The sequence below is a fragment of the Panthera leo genome, chromosome B1 (assembly GCF_018350215.1).
Source record: "Panthera leo isolate Ple1 chromosome B1, P.leo_Ple1_pat1.1, whole genome shotgun sequence".
Classification (NCBI taxonomy): Eukaryota; Metazoa; Chordata; class Mammalia; order Carnivora; family Felidae; genus Panthera; species Panthera leo.
In genome coordinates, this window is record NC_056682.1 from 73143385 (window position 1) to 73168911 (window position 25527).

Genomic DNA, 25527 nt, shown 5'->3' on the forward strand with positions numbered 1-25527 from the left:
CATATAAAATGCATGCATAAAGGTGCACAAATTGTAGTACAGTTTAGTAGATTTTTGCAAAATAAACACATCCATGGAAGCAGACGAAGAAAGGGCCCCTCTCTTGGCCTCTTCCTTATCCCTCACCCCCGCCTTTAAGGTTAATCACTGTTGATTCTAACAACAATCACTGTTGACTTTAAACTTTAAGCTTTCAGCTAATAGATTTATACAGTATGTGTTTTTATTGTTTTGCCAAACATTATTTCTGAGAATCATACAGGCTGTTGTGTGTAGCAATAGTTCATTTGTTCTTATTGGCTTACAGTATTCTTTTATGGGAATTTGTGATAATTTTTTATTTATTCAATAATTGATGGCATCCGTTTTAGGCTACTACAAATAGTGCTTCTATTAATATTCTTACACATGTAACTTGATGAACAAATGTAAGCATTCTATTGAGTATATATTTAGGAGTGGGATTGCGAGATCTTAGGAAAGCCAAACAGATTTTCAATTGGTTGTACCACTTTATATGCCCACCAATAGAGTAGGAGAATTTTATTTTCTCCACATCCTCCCAACATTTGGTATTTAATGTCTTTTCAATTATACCAATTCTGGTACCTATGTAGTGGTGAATCACTTTGGGGTTTTACTTTGCATTTCCTTGATGACCAAACGAATTGATGAGCAGTTGATGAGCAAAACACATATGTTTATTGACTCTTTGTATAACTTGTTTTGTGAAGTGTCTATTCAGTTCTTTACCTGTTTTCTATTGTACTGTTGGGTTTTTTCCTTGTTGATTTGTATGAATTCTTTATATTTTTGGTTTTCAAGTCCTCTGTTGGATGTATTTATTGTGTATATCTTCTTGCATTCTGTGGCCTGTCTTTTCATTCCCTTAATAGTGACTTCTGAGGAACAGAAGTTGTTAACTCTAATAAAGCTCCATTTATCAATTTGCTTACCTTTACAGCTGGTGCTTTCTCTGTCCTTTTAGGAGTATTTTTTACCTTAGGGACATGAAGGTATTATCTTAGCTTTTTTCAAAAATATTTTTGTGTAACCTTTCACAGTCATTTTTTTCAGTCTAGTGAGAGGAAGTCTTGTTATTTATTTTTTTCCAGCATGGATACTGAGATGATCATTCTTCCATCATTAGAACGTCACTTTTGTTGCAAAGCACATGGTTATGTATGTGTATGTCTATTTGTCTATACTGTGCTTAATTAAACTTAATTATTTAAGCTCTATAATAGGTCATGATATTGTGTATTCTTTTAGCTTTGTCCTTCTTTTTCAAGATTGCCTTGACTATTCCTGCCTCTTCCATTTACACTTTCAAGTACATTTTAGAAACAGTTTGTTCAATTTTGATTACATTACAGCAAAGATAACCTGTATACACACTGTTCTGTATTTGATTTTTTGCACGTAGTCTATTTTGGAGGCTTTTCTTGTTTCTTTTTTATCTGCTTACTACTCCTTTGTTGGGTATTGCTAACACCTCTCTGGTGTAATCGTTCTGTTTTGAATGTGGTAGGCAGATCTACTTACTTAAGACATGAGTTGTTGGGAAAAATGAGTCTAAATAAATTTGCTATAAGTAAACATGTAGAAACTACCATGAAAATGCAGTCATTTATATTTGATGAAACTACCATGATTTGATTAGATTTTTCAGCCCTGACTGTGTGGTTTCAGGAATTCTTGCTTCTTTGTAAGAAAAGATGTAGGAAACAAAAGTTGGAGTAAACAGAGGAATTTAGATTAATTCAAATCTACATGATTATTCGAAGCTCAATGTATGCACACAAAAATATTAACACAAGACTTCAAAAATATATTCTTAATAGATTTTGAGACAATTGTAAAAGGCCATCCTAGAAGTGAAAAACCAGTTTAAATCCAATTCTGCAGTAGTTAAACATCTGTTTCTAATTAGTTGATTTCAGATGATCTTGTAAAAGTGTATAAAGAAATTATCTTAATAGAAGTAAGATCGTTTAATGCTGGAAATTTTTTGTCTCCCAAAAGCAGTGCAGTTAATTAGGATTATTGGCAGTGGAATAAAAAAAAAATCAACCCAGATATTTAATTTAAACCTCCTTGCTTTTGTTTGTTTCCATATTGAACCTGCTCTACACGAGTTATGAAGAATGCTTCCTTTTCCTCTCAGCTTACCAGACTCTATTGCAATGTTCACGTGCATCTTTAACCGTCTCTCTATAAAGCATTGCCAGACTGAACAAAAGGGATGTTTTATTTCCCAGCCAAAAGGTATTTTATTTTATTTTAATTTTTTTAAGTTTTATTTATTTATTTGGAGAGAGAGAGAAAGAGCATGAGCAGGGGAGGGGCAGGGTTGGGGGGGGGAAGAGAGAGAATCTCAAGCAGGCCCAGGCTTGAACTCACGGACCGTGAGATCATGACCTGAGTTGAAATCAAGTCAGATGCTTAACCGACTAAGCCGCCCAGGTGCCCCAAAAAGGCATTTTATTTTAAAGATAACTGAGAAAGTGTTTACCAACAGACTGTGAGCAGCTTTTTGCTAAATTTTAGAAATCAAAGAAGAGATGATCTCTACGTTGATGATTGCTATGGTCTGAATGTTTGTGCCTCTCCTCCCCAATTCATATGTTGAAAACCTAATACCCAAGGTGATGATATTATTAGGTGGGGCCTTTGGAAGGTGGTTAGGTCGAGAGGGTAGAGCCCTCATGAATGGCATTAGCATTCATGTAAAAGAGGCCCCAGAGAGCCCCTTGGCCTCTTCTACCTTCTACCTTCTACCTTCTACTTTCTACCTTCTACCTTCTACCTTCTACCTTCTACCTTCTACCTTCTACCTTCTACCTTCTAAGGACACCAAGAGAAGTTGGCAGGCTCCCTGCCTTCACCAGGAGTTGGCTGTGCTGCCACCTGATTTTGGACTTGTAGCCTCCAGAACTGTGAGAAACAGATGTCTGTTGTTTGTAAGCCACGCAGTCTATGGTACTTTGTTATAGCAGCTGGAATGGACTAAGACAATGATGTATGTGAGTCATAACATCCTTCTGTTTAAAAACCCCTTATTTTATAGAAGGAAAACTCTCTGACAAAGCACAACATACTTCAGTTGTGTTAGAGCGGAAACAACCTTCCTGTCAGGGTACTCCATATTCAAGATTTCGCCCTGCTGTTTGGTTGATTTCCTCCTAAACCAGGCCTTGACACAGACTCGAGCTGCCCTGCACTCTGAGTAGTTTAATATCGGTTTCATTATTATTTAGGTAGGAGCAAGGGAATGGCTGCCATTGGGGAAAAAAACAATTTGTTATACTCACACATTCCAAGAAGGAGGGGGGCACGCCCCATGATGGGATGGGGGTGTGGTATATGCCCAATGGGAAGCCCTGGGGTGGGTGAGGAGGCTGAGGGAGAGAGAGAAAACTGTGGTCAAGTGCCTTTCTTGTGGTTTCCATGGGAAGGAATGGGAAAGGCAAAATGAGCAGGCTTAGGCTTGGTTAGTTTGAGTACTTTCAACAAGCTCTTGTGCATGGAGTCTGTCTCTAGCTGTCTGTCACTTGACCGTGGGGTGATTAGGATAAATGAATAGTGGTTTGGTGTATGAAAGCCCAATAAAGGATGTGGTGGGGTTTGGGCTTCAAATTGGTTGGTTTGCATTTGAAAAGCATGCTCACCTGGTCCTGGACAGTCCTCCAGGATCGGCAAGGCCCAATGTCAAAGCATCAGACACAGAAAATAGAAGACATGGCTAATACACTGCCCTGGTGCAGAGTTCCCTCTCAGAGGAAGGCAAAGGGCTCACCAGAACTCAGTATACTTAAGGCCATGGAAAAGAAAATCTTTGCAGCTACCTCATTTCACTCTAGTTTATTGGCAGTAGCACCCACGTGATAATGAGAAAATTCACTATTCGATTTCACTTTCGGCCCAGCATAGGCTCTTAAATCATCAAAGGCAGTGCTTTTGCCATGGCCTGAGCTGCTTTCAGCCCTTTGTTGTCTTTTGTGCCAGACCCCATGTGCTCCCACGCAAGCTTCACTCAATACTGCCAGGTCCTGGGCGGATAGTCCATGTACTTTTCATCCGATGCCGTTGGTGACTGCTCTTCCTCTTCACCTTCCTCCCCGCTTTTCTCTCTGATGGCATCCTCCTCCCCATCGTCCTCTCTTCCTTCTGTATCTTCTACCTTATCTCTGTCCTCTTCCAAGTTTATGTCCTTTACATGCTCCCGAGTGTGTGACTCCACGTGTACTAAAGTCCTCCACTTCTCCATCCTGTGGGCATCAGAGTAATACAGATCATTCAGGAGGAACTGGCAGTTCGCTTGTTTCAAATGTGCCCCCACAACAATAGAGCAACTCATGCTTCTTGGCCAGCATGGCAGTGGTGTAAGGACGTGGCTCTGTCAGAGGGCTGCTGGCTTCATCAGAACCGTCTTCCTCTGTCCTGGTGCCTGGGGCAGATCATTTGTTCAGTGCTAAGCATCACCCCATCCTCTGTGACCACCTTTTTGACCACATCCGGGGATTCCTGGGTGCTGGCTTCCCCACATTCCTGCTTGTTATCACTTTCAGGCTCTGCTTTTTTTTTTTTTTTTTTTTTTGACTTGCCTATGTTTTTCTTCTCTGACCTAAGTCCCTTCAGCTGTCTTGCAAACCGGAGGCTCTTTGTGGTGTCACGGAAGTACAGGCCATCAAATAAGCCACCCTCCAGGGTTTCTCCCTCTTCCTGACTACAGACACCCCCCAAAAAGGAGTGTCTGATGATTCACAGCCACCAAAATGCTAAATCTAGCAGTGAGCTATATTCCCCAAGGGATAATCTGAGTCCACACCTATTTGCCTTTTTTTTTCTTCCTGAGAATTTAGTGGAACATATTTGAATGCAGGGTGTGTTTGGCCACCTTTATTGACTATTTCCAATAGCCTCCACAGATGATTGTCCTCCCCTGTGGAGTGGAGTCACAGACGTTTGGCAGCCCAATTTGGGTGTGGGCCCTGTACCTCATGGGACAGCTTGCTCCACATGAATGTGTCCGGGCTAAAGGTATGCATATCATAGTGATAGAGGCGATCCCTTGTACCCTCATGGAAAACACCAAAAAGAATTAACTGTGTCTTCCAGGCTACTGATACCCACTTTGACTTAAGGAACTTCTTATTGGTTTGACTTGCTCTCAGGCCTTGGTTACCAAATGAAGGACCCAACAATCTGTGTAGTGGATAGAGTCAATTCCTCTTTCTCCGGATGATCAGAGAACAACACATTCAATGTTGGTGAAGGTGGGGAACATGTGTTTCTACAATCTGAGTCTTTGTAGCATCTCGTGTCTGAAAGTGGGCTATCAAAGCTTCAAGGTCTCCTCTTTCCCCAGCTCTTGGACATTTTATTCTCCATCTTAGTGGCCTTTTCTCCTTCTTATCCATCATGTGGGTCCAAAGCCACACAGGGAGACCTAAGGAAGGAGCTGCATGTGTAGCCCGCCTGGAAGCAGATCTTCATGGGCGCAGTCCTGGTGACGCTTTTTTTTTAAATGAACGTCTTTTTAAAAAAATTTTTTAAATGTTTATTTATGAGAGAGAGAGAGCAAGTGGGGAAGGGGTGGGGCGGGGAGAGAAAGGGAGACACAGAATCTGAAGCAGGCTCCAGGCTCTGAGCTGTCAGCACAGAGCCCAACGTGGGGCTCGAACTCACAAACCATGAGATCATGACCTGAGCCGAAGTTAGATGCTTAACCGACTGAGCCACCCAGGCGCCCCTAGTGATGCATTTTTAAAGACAAACTAGAAAATATCTCCCCCTGCCCCCCGCCCCAACCATAAGCATTTAACAGTTTCCTATTTTTCACTTTGTTTTGGACTTAAAATTGCCTCCAATGCTCCTCCGTTTGCCTCAGAATATACAAGAGGAAGCAACGTACGTGCTTATGTGGCTGTGTGTGTACATGTGTGTATATATGTATTATCCAAAGTGCAGTATTTATTCTGTTGTCTGCATAATCTTTATAAATTTCCTCTCTGATGAACTGTGCATTTCTATAGGGTGAGCCTGCCTCTGTCATAATCATTCTGTGCAGTATCCACTAGCAGCATATGTCCCTAATCAAAAAGGCTGGTAACAATGCAGATAGCAATCTACCTTGGATTTGAAGAATAAATGAACTCAGACAAGACATTTTACGTTCAAGATGTTGGATTTTAGGCCAGCATGAATTAACTTAAAACCATGAACTGCACCTTGACAGAAGACCTTTAACTGTACATAATTACCCTGATAATCCCTGGTTTTTCCTCTGATACTTTCTCTCTCTAATATACATCCTGAAAGCTCTTTGGAAGGAAATCGCTAGGAACCCATTTGCTGGTGGTCACTAAAAGACTGTTGTCAGTCAATACAAATTTTGTTTTTCTTAGAAAATACCTAGATGTTCTGGGCTTCCTTGCTGCTGCTCTATTCATCCTTGTGATGACTGTCAAATTTTTTTTTAACTCAGTCACTTCTCCTACTCCACTGGTATTACTTCTGAAATAATCTATTTTGGCTGCTACTGCTGTTGCTATTTATCTCATAGAAGCCACGAGAATGCTATAAATTGCATAATGAAAACAAATAATTGGATTACATTGGAAAGCAAGTGGCTTTTCCCAATAAAGTGCTCTAATTTAATTATTCCATGCTTATCTCCAATTCCTTGTTTCCTGTTCCCATTCACTTTCACCAAATGAATCTCTCTTTTTGGTACGTATGTATTAACATTCTATCTCCATTTTTGTGACATCTGAATTTGGTAGCTGAAATATGTGTCTGAGATAAAGCTATTTCAACTCTACCTCATCACTCCAGGCTTAGGGGAGAGTTGTGTCCAACTAGCAATATAGAAGATAAATTGAGTTAGCCCTTCAGCGTTATATATATTCATGAGAAAACTTGGCTATTAAAGTATTGCACAGTTGTGTATACAGCCAAAAGATCTCTAGAAGAAACCTTGCTGAGTAAAAAGCTCACGTTCATCTTTCCCCTGGCTTTATTGAAGTATAATCGATAAATAAAAATTGTATACAGTGTCATGTGTTTTTTGTTTTATTTTTAAATGTTTCTTTATTTTGAGAGAGAGACAGAGAGAGAGGGAGAGAGATTGAGTGCATGCATGTGAGCAGGAGAGGGGCAGAGAGGGAGAGGGAGAGAGAGACTCCCAAGCAGGCTCTGTACTGTCAGTGTAGAGCCCAACTCGGGGCTGGATCTCAGGAACTGTGAGATCATGACCTGAGCTGAGACCAAGAGTCAGATGCTGCTTAACCAACTGAGCCACCCATGACACCACTGTCATGTTTTGACATGCGTATTCATTATGAAGTGATGACCACTATCAAGCTAATTAACATATCCATCAGCTCACATAGTGAGTGATAAGAGCGTTTAAGATCTACCCTCAGCAAATTTCAAGTACACAGTACAGTAATATTAGCTAAAATCAACAGGCTGCGCATTAGACCTCCAGAGCTCACTCATCCTGCGTAACTGAAACGTAGGGCGCACTCATTTTAATTTCAATAGATTATATTATTCATAACTTCCAATTTTCAGTTGCTTTTTTCCTATCTTATATTTCATTGATTACCACTCCCCTCACTCCAGTTTCAGGAATAAACTGCTGCCCTGTTGCTCATGTTTTCTAGCTAGATTGTCTGAACTATATCTCAAACTGATTGCCTACCATTTTTTCAAATACACTACCAGGATTAATCCCTAAATGTCTTAGATACCACTCTACCTCATTCTTATCTCTAAAAGTTTAAGCTTCCTAGCCATCCACTGTTATCCATATTCTCATCCCCATTCTGCTCTGTTCATCCTTTGTTTTTTTTTTTTTTAAGTTTATTTATTTGGGAGAGAGAGACAGATGAAGAGCAAGCAGGGAAGGGGCAGAGAGAAGGAGAGACAGAATCCCAAGCAGGCTCCGCACTGTCAACGCAGAGCATGATATGGGGCTCGAACTCACAAACCATGAGATCATGATCTGAGCTGAGATCAAGAGTTGGACCAACTGAGCTGCCCAGATGTGCCCATCCTTTAATTTGAATCAATTACCACCTCACCCGCTCTGTCCTCCCAAACTCTTCTTCCATGCCCTCAGGAACTCATGGTTCATCATTTAGCAGACTCCCTTAGAAACTTGTCCTGGTCTCTGACTGCTCCTTTAAGTTCTCGCCTTGGTTAAAACAGCCTGCTCCTGGGGTTACTGATTCCTGTCAAGCTTTCCACAGAGAAGCCCATATTCCGCTAATCACGAACCGAGAGGGAGGTGTTGAGGTGGGTGCTTGCCTAATTGATTGCCCCATGCAACATCTGAATCATTTCTACTCCTTTCTCTATCAAAAACCAATTCACTTTTGAAATTTGTCTTGCCAGGCCATTCCTTGGACATGCTTTCTTGTTGCTATCATATTCTAAACCTCCGTGTCATTTAGGACCATTACACCTTACAGTCTTCCTCTCTACCACTGCATCTATTGAACCATCCAACACCCTGAGCGTCTCACTTCCTTGACTTTCTCACTTCCAAGGATCATCGCCTATAATTGCACAGCCTCTGAAATCTTGATCTCAAGCATGCTGTATTCTGATAAGCACTTTTATCTTTCCGTCTCGCTTCCTGTAGCCTCTCCATTCTAGCTGACAGTTCTTTCAGGTTAGGATCTCTAGTTTATTGACCCACCATTAAGTCATTCAGTTGCAAAATCCCTTTAGTTCCCTCACTCCATAATACTGTCCAGGTGAAAATCCAGCACTGTCTACACCAGACTCTGCCTTTTCTCCAAATAACACTTGAAGGAGAGGTCTTTCCCTTCCTGACTACTGTCGTTTACATTCTTTGCCTTTTTTCCTATTTTTTCCTATTTTTTCCTATTTTTTCCTATTCCTCCAATATTGTATGCTTTCAAGCTTAGCACTTTCCCAAACTACTCCCAGCTTTCACAACATGCCTTGAGGGGATTGGAATTCAGGTAGGTTGGTTAAAAGTCTCTTACTATAATTTTTTTAGTTTTGATTTAAATTCTAGTTAGCTAACATACAGTGTAATATTAGTCTCAGGTGTATAGTATAGTGATCAACACTTCCATACAATATCCGGTGCTCATCACGACAGGTGCACTCCTCAATCCCCATCACCTGTTTAAACTGTCCCCCAGCTCCCCTCCTTTCTGAGGTGATCCCCATTCTTATTTTTTAATTTTGATCACTTAATTTTTAAAATCATAGTAACACACTGTTTTCTCTTACTGTAACTTAAAAAATCAAGTGATTAAAATTATGTCCAAAAAACCCATGACTCGTCGATAGGGAAAGAATAAGACAAAGTTAAGAAATATTCATGGATGGAATTTATGGGGTGTATTACCTATTCCCAAACGTAGCAGCTGCAGATAACAAAAATGTACTCTCTCACACAATTTCTGAGGGCCAGGAGTCTGGAAGCAGCTTAGCTGGGTGGTTGCGACTCAGCATATCTCAGAGGCTGCATCATCAGGATAGTCTTAACCAGCTGGACTGAAGTTTTGTTACAGAGAATTGGGAGGTAAACACTAGGAGGGAAGTGAGGGAAGATGTGTGGAGAAATCTAATCTGCTTTCCAGGCTCCTCCAGACTCTGTAACTGCACACCAGCAGGAGACCTAAAATCTTGTTTGTTTATGGGGACCCATCTCCAGGATCCCTTCAGCACAGAGCTTTCTCTCCATTTAGCATATGCCTACCTCTGAATCATGAAGATCCACAATCCTTTTTCTGTAGTTCTGAAGCCCCAAAGCTTTCAGATAGAAAGTTTGTTTTGTTTTGTTTTGTTTTGTTTTTATTGTCCTTCTTATTTTATACCAATATTATATCAGCAATATGTATACCAATATCATGTTAGCAGTCAAAAGTAATGGCATATGTATTTTGGTATAAACTAAAGATAACAGAGAGATTAACGATAGGTAATTTTGAATGAAGAGAGAATTATACGATACGATTTTACAAGATTCCAAATGTAAAAGAAACAATAAGAGAGGAAACACAGTACCATCATAGTTTATTGAAACAGAAGCCCTGCATGAGCATTAGAATTGACCTAATTCAACATCCCCTCAAAATAGAAAGTTTTTAAATCTCATTTAGTGAGAAACCTGACTTGAACGGACCTGAGGCCGTTCATGTTTAAATTCATGTTTAAATCCCTCTAAATGTGTCTTTCCATACATTTTGCTGCAGAATATTAAGCATTTGGTTATGTAGGGCCACCCCAGACCTGACTAGGTATATGTGTACCACATCACCTTCCTAACACTTGAAACATTCCAACACTAATCTATCTGGCCCCAAGTATTTAGGAAAAGGAGGCTGTAAACTCTTATAATGATGTGATTAACCATTATAAATGCTCTCATACATATTGTATCGTTCCTGCTTTACAGAAGATGCAGCCCAGACTCAGGGACTATCTGATTTTCTCTCTTCTGTGGTCCCAGTTGCAGGCAGGGCAGACATTAGACTGAGATCATTTGGCTCCAGATTGTTCCACTGTGGCATAAACCCTGTTATACAGTGTTTGTCGCATAGATTATAAACAGGGACTCTGTCTTTTTTCTGCTAAGACTAAGTCCATGGTTGGCATTGCCCTTAGCATAGTGTTTTAAAAGGTAGAATTTATACCACAATTCTTTAAATTTTTTTTCTTTTAACGTTTTTTTTTTTAATTTTTTTTTATTTTTGGGACAGAGAGAGACAGAGCATGAACGGGGGAGGGGCAGAGAGAGAGGGAGACACAGAATCGGAAACAGGCTCCAGGCTCCGAGCCATCAGCCCAGAGCCTGACGCGGGGCTCGAACTCACAGACCGCGAGATTGTGACCTGGCTGAAGTCGGACGCTTAACCGACTGCGCCACCCAGGCGCCCCTACCACAATTCTTTAAAAAGTCTAATTTAAAAGAAGTCACCAGGGGTTTGGGGGATAAATGAATCTCTAGTCCCGTTCCAGATCTGCAATTCACAGTCTCATTTACCTTGGGCAAGTCACTTGGTTTCTCAGTGCTTTGGTTTGCTTATCTATAAAAATGAGAGAAACCATCAAAATCTTTAAAAAGGGAGATTAGAACAAGTGAAGGAGAAAATATATACAAAGCGCACTGAACATACATTCACCCTGGTTATTGTAAGAGAAAAGCACCCCCACTGATGAATTCAGTAGATAAAAATTGAATTCCTAAAACAGGAAACCTGATATCTATAATAATTTTCCTGTAGAAAGATTCATTGTTTTATGAGAATCAGTTTTTCAGTTGGTTTGTCTATCATTTTACTTGTTTTTGGTAGCATTGCCTGATTTAGGATCGTCATGGACAGCCTAGGAATTAACATCTTTGCAAGGATCCCAAGGTGGAGAGATTGTCATTTCGCCTATCTTCCCCACTTTCTCATCACCTTCTCTCACGCGCTTTCTTATCCTGCACTCACACTGAGGTGACTTCCAGAATCCCAGGAGAAATATAAAAGGAAGGGGAAGGGAAAGGTCAAAGTTAAGCAGAATGGAGAAGGAGGCCAAGTTGGAGAAACAGCAGGGTCTCTGTCAGGTGCCATGCAGGACTGTCTGTTCACCATCCGTCACCCTCCACTGTGGACCCACAGTTCATCCGGGGCTGCTGCAGACACAGCCCTGTCTGTCCAGCAATACGGGTCAAGGGCACTTCCCTTGTTTTCACTGGGTCGTAACCTTAGCCAGCCCTCATTTCTCCTATTCTAGTTGGTAACTGGCATGGCCCGGGCACTTTATTCCACTTAGAACATGGAAAACCACTCTATCTTTGAAGGTGTACTTCCCAATTGTTTTTGAGTCGCCAATGTCTAGGGCACTTGGGACCTCAGAGCATGAGAGCCATTTCCAGGTTTGTTGTCAACCTCACCCCAAACAGTACTCTCTTTCTGCCCTCCCTCACCCTAGGCCGGTGCTTCTTCCACTGGCCTCTTTGTCTCCTGTGCCAAATCTTCTTTTTTTGTCAGAATCCTCTTTCCTCTTTGCTCAGTGTATCCCTGAACAGTGGGAGAGGGAGGGGGCGGGAGAGATGGGAAGGGAGAGGGGGAGGGAGAGGGTGAGAGAGAAGGAAAAGTGAGCGAGAAAGTCCAGGCTTTGTGATTTCCTAAGGATTTTTGTCAAAGATGAAAGTATCAAAATGTACCAGACAGAAATGGAAAATGGTGCTTTAAAGTAGGAACACATGTTTTGCTTTAGAAAAGTAAAAATTGCAAAGGATTGTTTTCTTCTATTGTATTCTCTCCCCTTTTCCTGATTTTTACTTGGAGGCAACACAAAATAAAAGGGATGGGATCTATTCCTCTACTATGCTATGCACTCTATTACCTTTCTAAAACATGAAAAATCCAGAATTCCAAAGCAAATCTGACCCCAGATATTTGGGACAAGTACCTTCACTGCCACCATCCACTCCAGACTTGATTCTAATCACCTCCTAACTGGTCTCCTTCCTTCCACCCTTGCTGCCCCTCAGTTTATTCTGAATGCTACACCTAGAGTGACAGTTAAAATCTAAGTCAATTCAAACTACTCCTCTGCTCAAAACCCTCCAATAAATCCTCCTTTCAGCGGCCCACAGAGGCCTCCATGACCTGCCCCTTGCCATGCTGACATCACCCTGCTGGCTTCCTTGCTGTTCCCTGAACAGGCCTGGGATGTACATTGTACTCCTGCCTCAGGGCCTTTGCACTTGCTCTTTCCTTCAGATTACTGAAGTCAAGCTCCCTCATATAGGTCAGTCTTTACTCACATGGTACCTTCTAAGTGAGACTTCCGCTGACAATCTTTTCTAAAATTACGTCTTCCTCCAATATTTCCTTACCCCTCCTCTTTAGCAGTTAAGATTTATCCTAGGGGTAAAAGTGTTTTGTTTTGTTTTTTCCCTCTTTGGACATCAAGAAAACTTGCCTTGAATATCTTTGAACTGTAGTCTGAAATTATTGCCTCCTAAGAGTTTTAAGTGGTACTCTCATTCATCTTTAAGAGTCAGTGCTAAAGTACTGATACCATGCTCTTACCCGTGAACTCATATCTCAAGGTTAAAAGTAAAATGAATGAACTTCTTTGTTTTAAAATTCTTTTCTAGGATCTCTGTCAATTATTCTGCATCTCAGTGTTCAGGAGAAATCCATTTGTAATCACTTCTCATTTATCCAACAGGGTGGACTAAGCGCCCAAGCTTTTGTTCGTGTGGAAATAGAGGATGTGAATGATAACGCACCTGTCTTTAACCCATCAACCTACGTGATGAGCATTAGCGGCCAGACCCAGCCAGGCACCGAGATCATCAATGTTCTTGCCACTGACAGAGATTCTGGGATATATGGAACAGTGACTTATGAACTCATTCCCGGAGACCTGTCGTCCCTTTTCACCATTGACTCCACTACGGGTATGTGATCTTGGAACGGTTTTCCTCTGAAATCGGTAGCTTCTGCGTAACAGCCAGAAAGTTGGCAAAAGTGATTTTTTATTAGCAGGGATGCTGCAGGGCTCATTTCACCTTCCAGAAGGCAGTAAGGTATATTGTAAAGATCTGAGACTTCGTGGTTAGATGAGACCTGGGTGGGAGTTCAAGCCTTGTTTCCTACTGGTCTTATGATCTGTCTTGGCCTCAGTCTCTTTACTTTAAAAGAAGTGCTCTTGGGGTGCATGGGTGGCTCAGTCAGGTAAGTGCTGACTTCGGCTCAGGTCGTGATCTCACAGTTCATGAGTTCAAGCCCCATGTTGGGCTCTGTGCTGACAGCTCAGAGCCTGGAGCCTGCTTCTGATCCTGTGTCTCCTCTCTCTGCCCCTCCCCCATTCACGCTCTGTTTCTCTCAAAAATAAAATAAACATTAGAAAAAAAATTTTAAAGTAGTGCTCTTAATCCCTATGTGGCAAGGTTTTCTGAGTATTAAAGGTAGTCAATTATGAGAAACAGCTGGCCAATAGTATTTATTTTGCAAATGTTCATTTACTCTGTTCATATGATCTTGCCATGTATGGATGATTTCCATCATTTCAGTGTATTAACAGATAATATTAGTACAAAGAGCATTGCATGGACATCCAAAGTAGATCCCTTTCTTCTACTAGGCCTGGAATTCCCTAGTATCTTTGGGTCTTAGCTTCCATGTTGTTAAAATGGTACCTAAAGCTCCATTTAGTTCCCTAATATGGTAATTGCACCTGCCAGACAAGTACAGTGGGTAAACTGAATCTTCTAGAAATAATCAAAATACAGGAGGTTATCATTCCCTTCTTAATGGTTTATTGTTAAAGTAATGTTTGAAATATTTGATTACAAGAAAATAGGAAATTTCAAGTACACTGTATTACATTGTAATACTTCTCAGATAGTAGAGATATTCTGGTCCTGAAATGATGCAGCAAAAAAACAAAAACAAAAAAACCCCGTTTTTTTCTTTTACATTTTTCCTTCTTTTATATTTTTTAAATTTAATCTTACCTTATTGTAGTAAGAACACTTAACATGGGTTCTGCCCTCTTAACAGACTTTTAAGTATACAATGCATTATTGTTGTTGACTCTAGGCACAGCATATCGCAAATCTCTAGAACTTACTCATCTTGCTTCACTGAAACTTTATGCCCATGGAGTAGCAATTTCCCATTTCTCCTTCCTTGCTAACCTCTTGCAACCACCATTCCACTCTTTGATTTTATGACTCTGACTATTTTAGAGACCTCGTGTAAGTGGAATAATGCAGTATTTGTGCTTCTGTTACTGGCTTCGTTCACTCAACATAATGTCTTCCGGGCTCATCCATGTTTTTGCATATTGCAGGATTTCCTTCTGTTTCAAGACTGAATAATATTCCATCGTATGCATATACCCACGTTTTCTTTATCCATCCATCTATGGATAGACATTTAGGTTGTTTCCACAACTTGGCTGTTGTGAACAGTACTTCAGTGCTCATGGAAGTGCAGATATCTCTTTGAGATTACATTTCCTCTTCTTTTTTTTAATGTTCATTTATTTATTTTGAGAGAGAGCGAGCAAGCAGCAGAGGGGAGTAGAGAGAGAAGGAAAGAGAGAATCCCAAGCAGGCTCTGCACTGTCAGGGCAGAGCCTGACGCGGGGCTCAATCTCACGAATTGTGAGATCATGACCTGAGCCGAAATCAAAGAGTTGGATACCTAACTGACTGAGCCACCCAGGCGCCCCGAGTTTATATTTCTTCTTAAAGCACCTGACCGGAGCAGGAGTAGAATATGTTTCCGTTGTGATGATGGTAATGTCAGGTGCTACAGTAGGCATTTTCTGTAGATGGTCTTTATTGGAGCTTCACAATCCCCTTTGCAACAACCAGATTCATTAGCAACAAACAGTAATTTACACAGGAAATCATCTACCAAGTGAGCTTGGCTTCTCACCCAGGCCTGGTAAGGGGAGAGTCATTAATTCTTGTTTGGAAGGTGTACTTGCATCCGGTGTGTGTGACTGGCTGAGGGAGTAGTTGTTTTTTACAATGGCAGTCTCTTTTTTTTTTTAATATATATTTTTTTAACATTTATTCATTTCTTGAGAGACAGAGAGAGACAGAGCATGAGTGAGGGAGGGGCAGAGAGAGAGGGAGACACAGAATCTGAAGCAACCACCAGGCTCTGAACTGAGAGCACAGAGCCTGACGCGGGGCTCGAACTCACAAACTGTGAGATTGTGACCTGAGCCGAAGTTGGATGCTTAACCAACTGAGCCACCCAGGTGCCCCTACAATGGCAGCCTTAATAAGGTAGAACTTTCCTCGCTCAAAATAATACACTGACATGGATCCTTTAACATTTCAAAGATCAGAAGAAAATACCTTTTTTTTTTTTTCCTTTGGGAAATTGCTTATCTTGGCTTTTTCAAAATTCATCTGAACTGCTTGTCAAATTGTCAGGCCCTCTAGGACACTAGCATTGCCAAAAATATATAGGTCAGCCAGTAATCAGGGCACAGGATCTAAAAACATTTAGTAGATTGTTTTTAAAAGACATCAACATACTCCTCGTCTAGTTTCCCCTGGAAGGTCTTGAAGAATGAGCTGTACTGTGTTCTGTTTTTAGAAGAGATCTCTTGTTGCTGCACTGGCTTCAGTAAGCCACAGGCTTCCATTCCTGGCACAGGCTATAAGACAAATGCCATTGTTAATCAAGGAGAACGCTTTACGTGGGTCATTATCTAGGGAAGTATCATGGTATTTTTTTTTATAAAGCAAAGACCAAATTCGTAATGGAAGTAGCCTTGGGTTATTATTGTTGGCAGTTTTGATGCCGTTTCATTTAGGTTGAAGATGTTTTTCTAACAGTGCTTAGAATTGGGTTGCACTTAATCACAATTCATGAGAAATTCATGAGGCCTGGTAATGCTTTACTTTAACCTTTAGAAGAGAATTAAACAGCATCACAACTAGCTAAGGGGAAAAGTTGCTTAGTGAACAGGCAGTCTTTAATTTGAACAGCCGAATTCAAGTTCATCTGTTGGGTGACCGCAACTCTGAATACATTTTCTATACTGTACATAATAGTTAGGCTTCTAGGCCATGCCATAAAAGCTAATTTAATTGTCAGTGTCCTTAAAAAGTGGAACAAGGATCTGTGTTGGAATATGGTTTTCCGCTTCTGCATCTGTTTTTTGGTTGTAACCTATAAAAAGTTGGACTTTCTTGCTTTTGCCATTAGGTCTGTCTTTACAGAAGCTGCCAGTTTAAATACAGGGTCAAGGGATTGCTTCTATCAATATATATTTGTAGAATGAATGAATAAATGACATCTAAAAATCACTGAAAAGTGATTTATTTAAATCCTGATTACATATTCTTAAGAAACTTCAAGGGAGTGTCATTGATAACACAAGGCAAAACTTTGCTTAAAATCCAATTTCCCCGGGGCGCCTGGGTGGCTCAGTCGGTTAGGCGTCCGACTTCGGCTCAGGTCACGATCTCACGGTCCGTGAGTTCGAGCCCCGCGTCGGGCTCTGGGCTGATGGCTCGGAGCCTGGAGCCTGCTTTCGATTCTGTGTCTCCCTCTCTCTCTGCCCCTCCCCTGTTCATGCTCTGTCTCTCTCTGTCTCAAAAATAAATAAACGTTAAAAAAAATTAAAAAAAAAAAATCCTCTTTCCCCATCACAGTGTGGTAGGTAATGCTGTGGCCTCCAATCCAAATTCTTTCCAATCTCTCTGTGCTAGCTAGCACTTTTCTAGATGTATATGCTAACTATACTAAATATATTTGTATTTATATGTAGTTATATATAGCGTTACATACTTATATAGATGGCTAGCTGTATAGTTTTGCATTATATGAGAAAGAGTTGGAAAATTGATGAGCTAATTTCTACATTGTCACCTCTTCCTGAATCACTCTAAAAATCTCTCTTAGACATCCATTCATTTGCTCATGGTTGATGCTTCCTCTATCAGACATGCTATTTTATAAGCTTCCACGCTTTGTGCTATAGGCTCATGTTTTTCTGAAGACAAGAGGTTTTCCATTGATCTGTTTGTACCACAACCAAGACTCATGCTTTAAAAATAGAGCTCTTTGACTTTCTGTGTTCATCTGGTAAGAAAAATGTTTTGGAGAAAACTGGAAGGGGATGTGGTGATGTCATGGCTGTTTTCTCTTGTGGGTTTATCTTCCTGTTCTGTTTCTGGTTTTCTAAGTTTGTTGTTGGTTCAAAGCACATTTTTGTAAAACGTGCTTCGGCACCAGGAGAGAGATAGTGAGCTGAGCCTTCATTTCTCTTACTCTCCGTTAGCTGGGTTCCTTTGATGTGGGCACGAGTCAGACCACACTGTTTTGAGTTTTAAAAGAAGGAAACACAAGAGTCATATTTATTAATAGCTCTTTTTATGTCTTTAATCCCATTTAATGAATTGTATGTAGATTTTTTTTCCTACATTGTTTGAAGTGTTCTCTTTAGTAGCATGAAAAGAGTAGTGCTTTAGCTTTTGTGTTTGTCCTGTTTATTTAGTAACCTTACACTGAAGCAAACGTTACTGCTAATTCAGATTATTTTAAGGTGTCAGACTGAAAACATTTGTGTTGCTCGTTTACAGCAGTCCAACGGCCTCTTTGCTAGGGTTACCTTCGGTTAAATTCTTCAGGTTTACCTCTTTTTATAGAAGCAAGTCAATGATGTAAAGAAAAGTCAGTTAAAGTTCTAAAGAGTGTAGCTCATCTGTTCAAGGCAGAAAATGGAAGTAAGTTCATCCTCCCAAGACATATTTATTCACGGGGTGCCTGGGTGGCTCCCTCAGTTAAACTTCCGGCTCTTGGTTTTGGCTCAGCTCATGATCTCACGGTTCATGAGTTCAAGCCTGGTATCAGGCTCTGTGGTGACAGTGTGAGGCCTGCTTGGGATTCTCTCTCTCTCTCTCTCTCTCTCTCTCTCTCTGCCCCTCCCCCACTTGCATGTGCCCGAATTTTCTCTTTCTCTCAAAATAAGTAAACATTTCCAAAAAAAAAAAAATTAAAAAAAGACATATTTATTCAATACCTGTTATGTGCTAAGCACTGTTTTAAGTATTTGGGATACATTGGTGAGTGAGAGAGATGAAAATTCTTGTTCTCATAGAGCTTACAACAAAAGCTTGTGTTGCCCTGCCTATTGTCTGTTCTATGTTTAGTTGTGGTGTATACAAAATCCTAGTTTAGCATTACAGAAGAACAAGTAATTAAAAGGGTAACTGAGAGACTGAAACTGCCACACAAAGGCAGCCATGTCTCTGTGTTTGGTTGCAATCTTTTGTTTGTACAGGGTGTGTGGATTTTAATATAGACTGTAAGTAATGTAACACAGACTCTGCTTTTCTTTATTTCAAGGGCAAATCTTTTTCTAATGTGAGTGTTAGGCTCACATTTCATATCATGTAATGATTCTCATAATTCTTCATGATTGCCACTTTCCTACATTTAGAACATTCTGATGTGTAGCTAATAAATGAAAACCACATCTCATTTCATAAGGGATGTGAACCTACCCATGCTAAAAAAAATGACTTCCTTTTATTTGCAAGACAGAGACTAAAATTAATCACGAACACCAAATCAGTGTGTGTTTCTTTTGTGGGAAACAAAAGCACATTGGAGAGTTTTCCTATTAATTTTTCTAGTATAAGATCACAGACTGGTTGGGGATGGAAGAGACTTTCTGATTCAGCTCCCTTATTTATTTAGCAGAGGAAGAAATTGAGGCTGAAAGGGATTCAGTGACTTGCCTGAGGATACACAGTTGGTATATGGCAGAATTGCATGTAAACCCTCTCTTGGACCCATCCTTCCCGTTCCCGTTTTGGTCTGTCTCAGATGATAACACCTTTTAATATCTTTTCCGTACATTGCCTATATAAGCCTTACATCAACTTATGGCATAAGCAAAACAGAGGCTTTTGTGCCCATCTGCAAATTAAGAGAATAAAGACCTTAAGAGTCTTAGCGACTTGCTGAGGGACGTAGTCACAAACCTGACACTTGAATTTACTTCTCAGACTTACATTTCAAGGCTCTTTCCATTATTATGCCTTTTATCCCCTTTTAAACTAAACTCAAAGCTAAGATAAATATAAGTTTCATTGTCTCAACTAAATAAGATAGGAATATGATCTCTCGCTGTGACTTCTTGTGTAAGTCTATTTGAAATGCCAAATTACCTCTTGATTTATTTGCTCTTGTCAACTGAATGCATAGAATTCCGTGACATCTTCTAAAATGGGTATGTTTTCCTTAAAAATCCTTATATTGTCGATATGAGACAAAATTTTCAGTCCGTTCCATGCCTTTCAGCCACTACAATTTAGTAACCCCAGTGTGTGTGAAATAAATAGTATAATGTCACCTATTCACTGAATAAGTTTCTATATTCTCACAAAGTGAATATAGGGAAGACATCATAAATACTAATGACCAATAAGAAATTGGTATTGACATCCCATAGTTTTTGGTTTGTCTCTGTTTTTGGGAAAACTACACTTGCAGACTCCATGTTTGGTAATGGTCATGATTTTGTGCTTGTTTTCGTTTTTAGCTATCTCATACCTTACAAGTTTAGCAATGACCCCCCCAGCTTATTTTCTAACTATGAATGACCACCTTGGTTGAGGATCTCATCTGTTTCAGGAGATTGGGTAATGACAGTCAGTATTGCTTCATTAACAGAATTATATGTATATTAGATTTTAATTAAGAGAGGACCTTTGTCTTTAAGTTCTTTAATTAGTCTATCAATTAAAATATTTCATCCCAACACTTTCCTCTATTTAAATAAGAAGTGACAAGGTAAAGAACATAGACAAACATTATTGCACATTATAATTGGTAAGTACAAATCCAAGCACTGGATAATTCAAGCATAAAATAACCAGTGCTCATTAATATCCAGTAAATGAATCAATGTCTGGTTTTTTTAAATTTTTTTAAAAGTTTCTTTATTTTTGAGAGACAGAGACACAGATAGAGTGCAAGCCGGGGAGGGCAGAGAGAGAGGGAGACACAGAATCTGAAGCAGGCTCTAGGCTCTGAGCTGTCAGCACAGAGCTCAATGCAGGGCTCGAACCCACAAATTGTGGGATCATGACCTGAGCTGAAGTCTCAACAGACTGAGCCACCCAGACGCCCCTCAATGTCTATTTTTTTAAAGTTAAAGTTTGTCTCCTGCACTGCTGGTTAATAATAATTTGCAAGTGTCATGAAAAAAGAGAGCTAAGTAATTCTGTACTTTAAAATATGAAAATACAATGCCATAAATTCTAAGCTGAAAACATAGGCAAAAAGAGACATTCATTTTATTGACCGTTTTGTTATTTATTACATATATATGCATATTTATAAGTAATATATGTTATAGAGCTGTATATAATTAACTGTTGGCCCTCCCTTTTAATATACACCTCCATTTATTTAAAATTGTTGGATTCAAGGGGTGCCAGGTGGCTCAGTCAGTTAAGCATCTGACTTTGGCTAGGTCATGATCTTGGGGTTCATGAGTTTGAGCCTCGCATCGGGCTCGCTTTTGTCAGTGTAGGGGCCTGATTCAGATGTTCTCCCCCCACCCCCGTGCGCATTGCACTCTCTCTCTCAAAAATAAATAATATAAAAAAATAATAAAAAATAAAATTGTTGGATTCATGTAAATGGGTTTTCTTGAGCCTCTTTATATTCAAGTGCTAAAAAAAGTGAATGTTTTGAAACATTCAGTATGTAGAAGGACAAACTTAATCCTAATAAGTGGTCAGCATTAGTTCAAAGAAACTCACTAGCTTCTTCCTGGTCTTTAATACGAATTGCTTCACTATGCAAGATTGACTTTGAAGGTAAAAATAAATAGTAACTGCTCAAAAGAGGCCTAATAAAATTCATACGTAGAGACATAAAATAGCCTTTGTTCAAATATAAAGACATATTTGGTCATTTTACTCCCCTGCCTTAAATATTCTAGTGACTTTCCATGGCTCTTTGGCTGAAGGCCAGATCTTTGTTATGGTCTACCGGGGCTTTCATGATCTGCTCTGCTTTCTGCTGTGGCCTCAGCTCCAATAACTCTTTTCATCTCTGTGCTTGTTCCTTCTATCAACTACCACTTCTCCTCCTCCTCCTCCCCTTATCATCAGACTTACATGAAGCAAGCTCATTCTACTGATGCATCAAACCGAGTGCCAATTCAACTATCAGGCTGTAGTAGAAACCATAACATCATAGGAACTGAACACTGGAGGCTTCATGTCCAGCCTAACTTTTCTGTTGGGACAGACCGTGGAAAAAACAAAATCGTATCTTAAAAAGTTTATAAATGGGCACTGATTTTTAAAGAAGAGAATGAGAGGGGCGCCTGGGTGGCTCGGTCGGTTAAGCGTCCGACTTCGGCTCAGGTCATGATCTCACGGTTTGTGAGTTCAAGCCCCGCGTCGGACTCTGTGCTGACAGCTCAGAGCCTGGAGCCTGCTTCGGATTCTGTGTCTCCCTCTCTCTCTGCCCCTCCCCTTCTCGTTCTCTCTCTGTCTCTCAAAAAAAAAAAAAAAAGAATAAACATTAAAACTGTTTTTAAAAAAATAAGTAAACACTAAAAAAATGGAGAATGAAATAATCTTAATGTTTAGGGGTACCAGGGTTTAAATAACCTGATGGATCTTTCCCATAATAAAGCCACCCTTGCCAGTAGAACAAAAATATGACAGCTTGCTGACTTAACAGCACTGTGCTTTCCTCTGCTTTTCATTGAGAGTGAAATGAAAAGTCTGAAAAAAAAAAAATAGGAAAGTCTATTTGCTAATAGTATCTCTTCCTTTCTGTGGCCTGGACCTGGATGTGTACCTATTATTTGCCTCTCTTTTTTCTGCTTTTCCTGGACTCATCAGCTACCTTTTGGGTTATCATATTTTTGAAAAAACACTTTCATACTTCAGGGACAATCAAGTTTACAGGCCCTATAGTCCCATCATCCCTTTATGGTAATTTAGCATTAGCCTCCATGCAATCAAAATGTTAAGGGCAAACTCCATGTATCGATCACAGTAATGACTGTAAAGAGTGTAGGCCCTCAGAAGAAAGCTCTGGAAAATCTAGAGTATTCAAGAAAGGGATTAAGGACCATAGAACTTGAGATGAATCTCACAGGATAGCTCACATTTGGTCAAGCAAGAGGGAAGAATGAATAGTGATTCAGGAGAAGCAAACAATATACATGAAGACATTAAGATGGGAATTAGTAAACATTTGCAACCAGAAATTAAAATGTAGGTTTGGGGGGCGCCTGGGTGGCTCAGTCGGTCAAGCATCTGACTTCAGCTCAGGTCATGATCTCACGGTCTGTGAGTTCGAGCCCCGTGTCGGGCTCTATGCTGACTGCTAGGAGCCTGGAGCCTGCTTCGGATTCTGTGTCTCCCTCTCTCTCTGCCCCTCCCCCGTTCATGCTCTGTCTCTCTCTCTCTGTCAAAAATACATAATATCTTTGGGCTGAGATATATATAGAGATAGAGATATAGTAAATTCCCCATTGAGTGAGGATACTAGACTTAATGTAAGATTTATAAAGGAGATCTCTGGAAACAAATTTTATTATTCTGAACTTCACTCACATCGTCAAAGGTAATAAAGGTGGATAGAGAGTTGATAGTTTGCAGAGAACTGCTCTTGACTTGTGAGTTCTCCTCCGGTGAGACACCTACACCTTACTGACCACTTAGAGAACTTAGTATGTGTTCCTTCAGTTTGGTGCTAGCAGACTCAAGTCAGACTCTCACATCAGAAATCTAGGGGCGCCTGGGTGGCTCAGTTGGTTGGGTGTCGGACTTCAGCTCAGGTCACGATCTCGTGGTCCGTGAGTTCGAGCCCCGCGTCGGGCTCTGGGCTGATGGCTCAGAGCCTGGAGCCTGCTTCTGATTCTGTGTCTCCCTCTCTCTCTCTGCCCCTCCCCCGTTCATGCTCTGTCTCTCTCTGTCTCTCTCCGTCTCAAAAATAAGTAAACGTTAAAAAAAAAAAAAAAAAAAAAAAGAAATCTAAAGAGGGAGTGTCTAACAATGGAATAAAGAAGAGGTTTCCAGGGCACCTGGGTGGCTCAGTCAGTTAAGCATCCAACTTTGGCTCAGGTCATGATCTCACAGTTCATGAGTTCGAGCCCCACGTCAGGCTCTGTGCTGACAGCTCAGAGCCTGGAGCCTGCCTTGGATTCTGTGTCTCCCTCTCTCTCTGCACCTCCCCCATGCACGCTCTCTCTCTCTCTCTCTCAAAAATAAACTTTAAAAAATTTAAAAAAATAAAAGAAGAGGTTTCCGAATGGAGACAAACTCTAGGAGTTTATAGGGGCAAAGAGTACTTAATGGTCTCTCCTGGATGTGGGTCATTTGTGAGGGAGAGAGCCGACAACCTGGGTGTAGAATCATTTCAGATGCTGCCCAGAAAGGGCCAGCAGGAGGAGTTTTGAACATTTCTAGCTTTGTAGGCATCAAAGAAGCAAGCAGTAAAGTGACCTGTCTAAAGAGAGATGTGCTCACCTCGGTTAAGGCAGCTTCAGATTGGAGGTTTGAAGCTTTCTCCAAAAAAACAATGACAGCATCCATAAGAGAAAGTGGCTTTTAAACAGCTGCCCAGCCAAAGAGTGCCACCCCAATAGTGCCTGTCAAGTCAGAATGTTCCTGCTCCTCTCTCCTTCCCTCTTTTCCCCTTCCTTCCATCCTAGATGGTCAGGAACTCACACTGTTAGCAAGATGAGGGAGAAGAGCTAGATGGGGAAATTACTTCTGACTTGCAGCCTGTGTCCCGCCTGAAATTTGAATCCAGTTTTGAGTTTTGATTATTAATGGACCTTCATATTCAAATTATTAAATTGAGACGGTTTTGTGACTTAAACTAACAAAGAATGAAATACCTAGGAATAAACTTAACCAAGGAGGTAAAAAGACTTGTACCCTAAAAATGGTTGGATACTAATGAAGGAAACTGAAGATGACACAAACAAATGGAAAGGTATTCCATGCTCATGGATTGGAAGAATTAATATTGTCAAATGTCCGTAGTACCCAAAGCAACCTATAGATTTGATGCAATTCCTATCAAGACCCCAACAGCATTTTTCACAAAACTAGAACAAATAATTTACTGCAATTTGTATGGAACAAAAGAAAGAATTTTAACGGGTTGACAGTGACTGTGGAAATTATAGGAGCCTCCTTAATTTTCACTTAGATGCAGGGGAAGAACAGTGAGCCATATGAAATAAATTTGAATAAGAGAAAAAAAGTGGCTCTATGATTGCACCCCATGAGCTGTTTTCATCGCCATACTTGTTACATATTTATGGCAGTAGGAGATCATCATGTCTGGAGAGATGGGCTACAGAATGACAGAAAGCTACACTGAGTGAGGTCACTTATGAAGCACTTTAAAAGCATGATGGAGAAGTTCAAACTTGATTTTTGTAGGGAATAAGGAATGACACAAGGATTTTGAGCCTTAGACCGTCATGGTGGTATTTAAGGAAAATCACCCTGGGAGTGTTGTGCTAAGTGGACTTAATTCCTATTGAGAGGTCTTCTGGCTTGTAGACAGTTGCCTCCTCTCATTATTCTAACATGCTGGAGAGAGAATTCTCTCCAGTCCTATAAGATCAGGCTCCACCCCTATGACCTGATTTAACCTTAATTACTACTCCAAATGCAGTCATATTGGGGATTAGGACTTCAACATATTAATATTTAGGGGACACAAGTCCATAGCACATATGCTCATTAAAGCCATAGGAATGTAAGGGGCACCTGAGTGGCTCAGTTGGTTGAGCGACCGACTTCAGCTCAGGTCATGATCTCGCAGTTTGTGGGTTCGAGCCCCACGTCGCGCTCTGTGCTGACAGCTCAGAGCCTTGAGTCAGCTTCAGATTCTGTGTCTCCCTCTCTCTCTCTCTGTCCCTCCTCTACTCACACTCTGTCTCTTTCTCTCAAAAGTAAATAATAAAAAACATTAAAAAAAAATAAAAACTATA

The 25527-nt window shown here is 40.5% G+C and overlaps 1 protein-coding gene across 1 annotated transcript in view; it reads left to right on the forward strand.

Moving 5' to 3' along the window:
- DCHS2 (dachsous cadherin-related 2) overlaps positions 1-25527 on the forward strand; it is a 242346-nt gene that overhangs the window by 122465 nt on the left and 94354 nt on the right. Inside the window, exon 3 of the mRNA XM_042935252.1 lies at positions 13225-13456. Within this exon, the coding sequence (XP_042791186.1) occupies positions 13225-13456 (232 nt within the window). The remainder of the gene's footprint in view (positions 1-13224; positions 13457-25527) is intronic.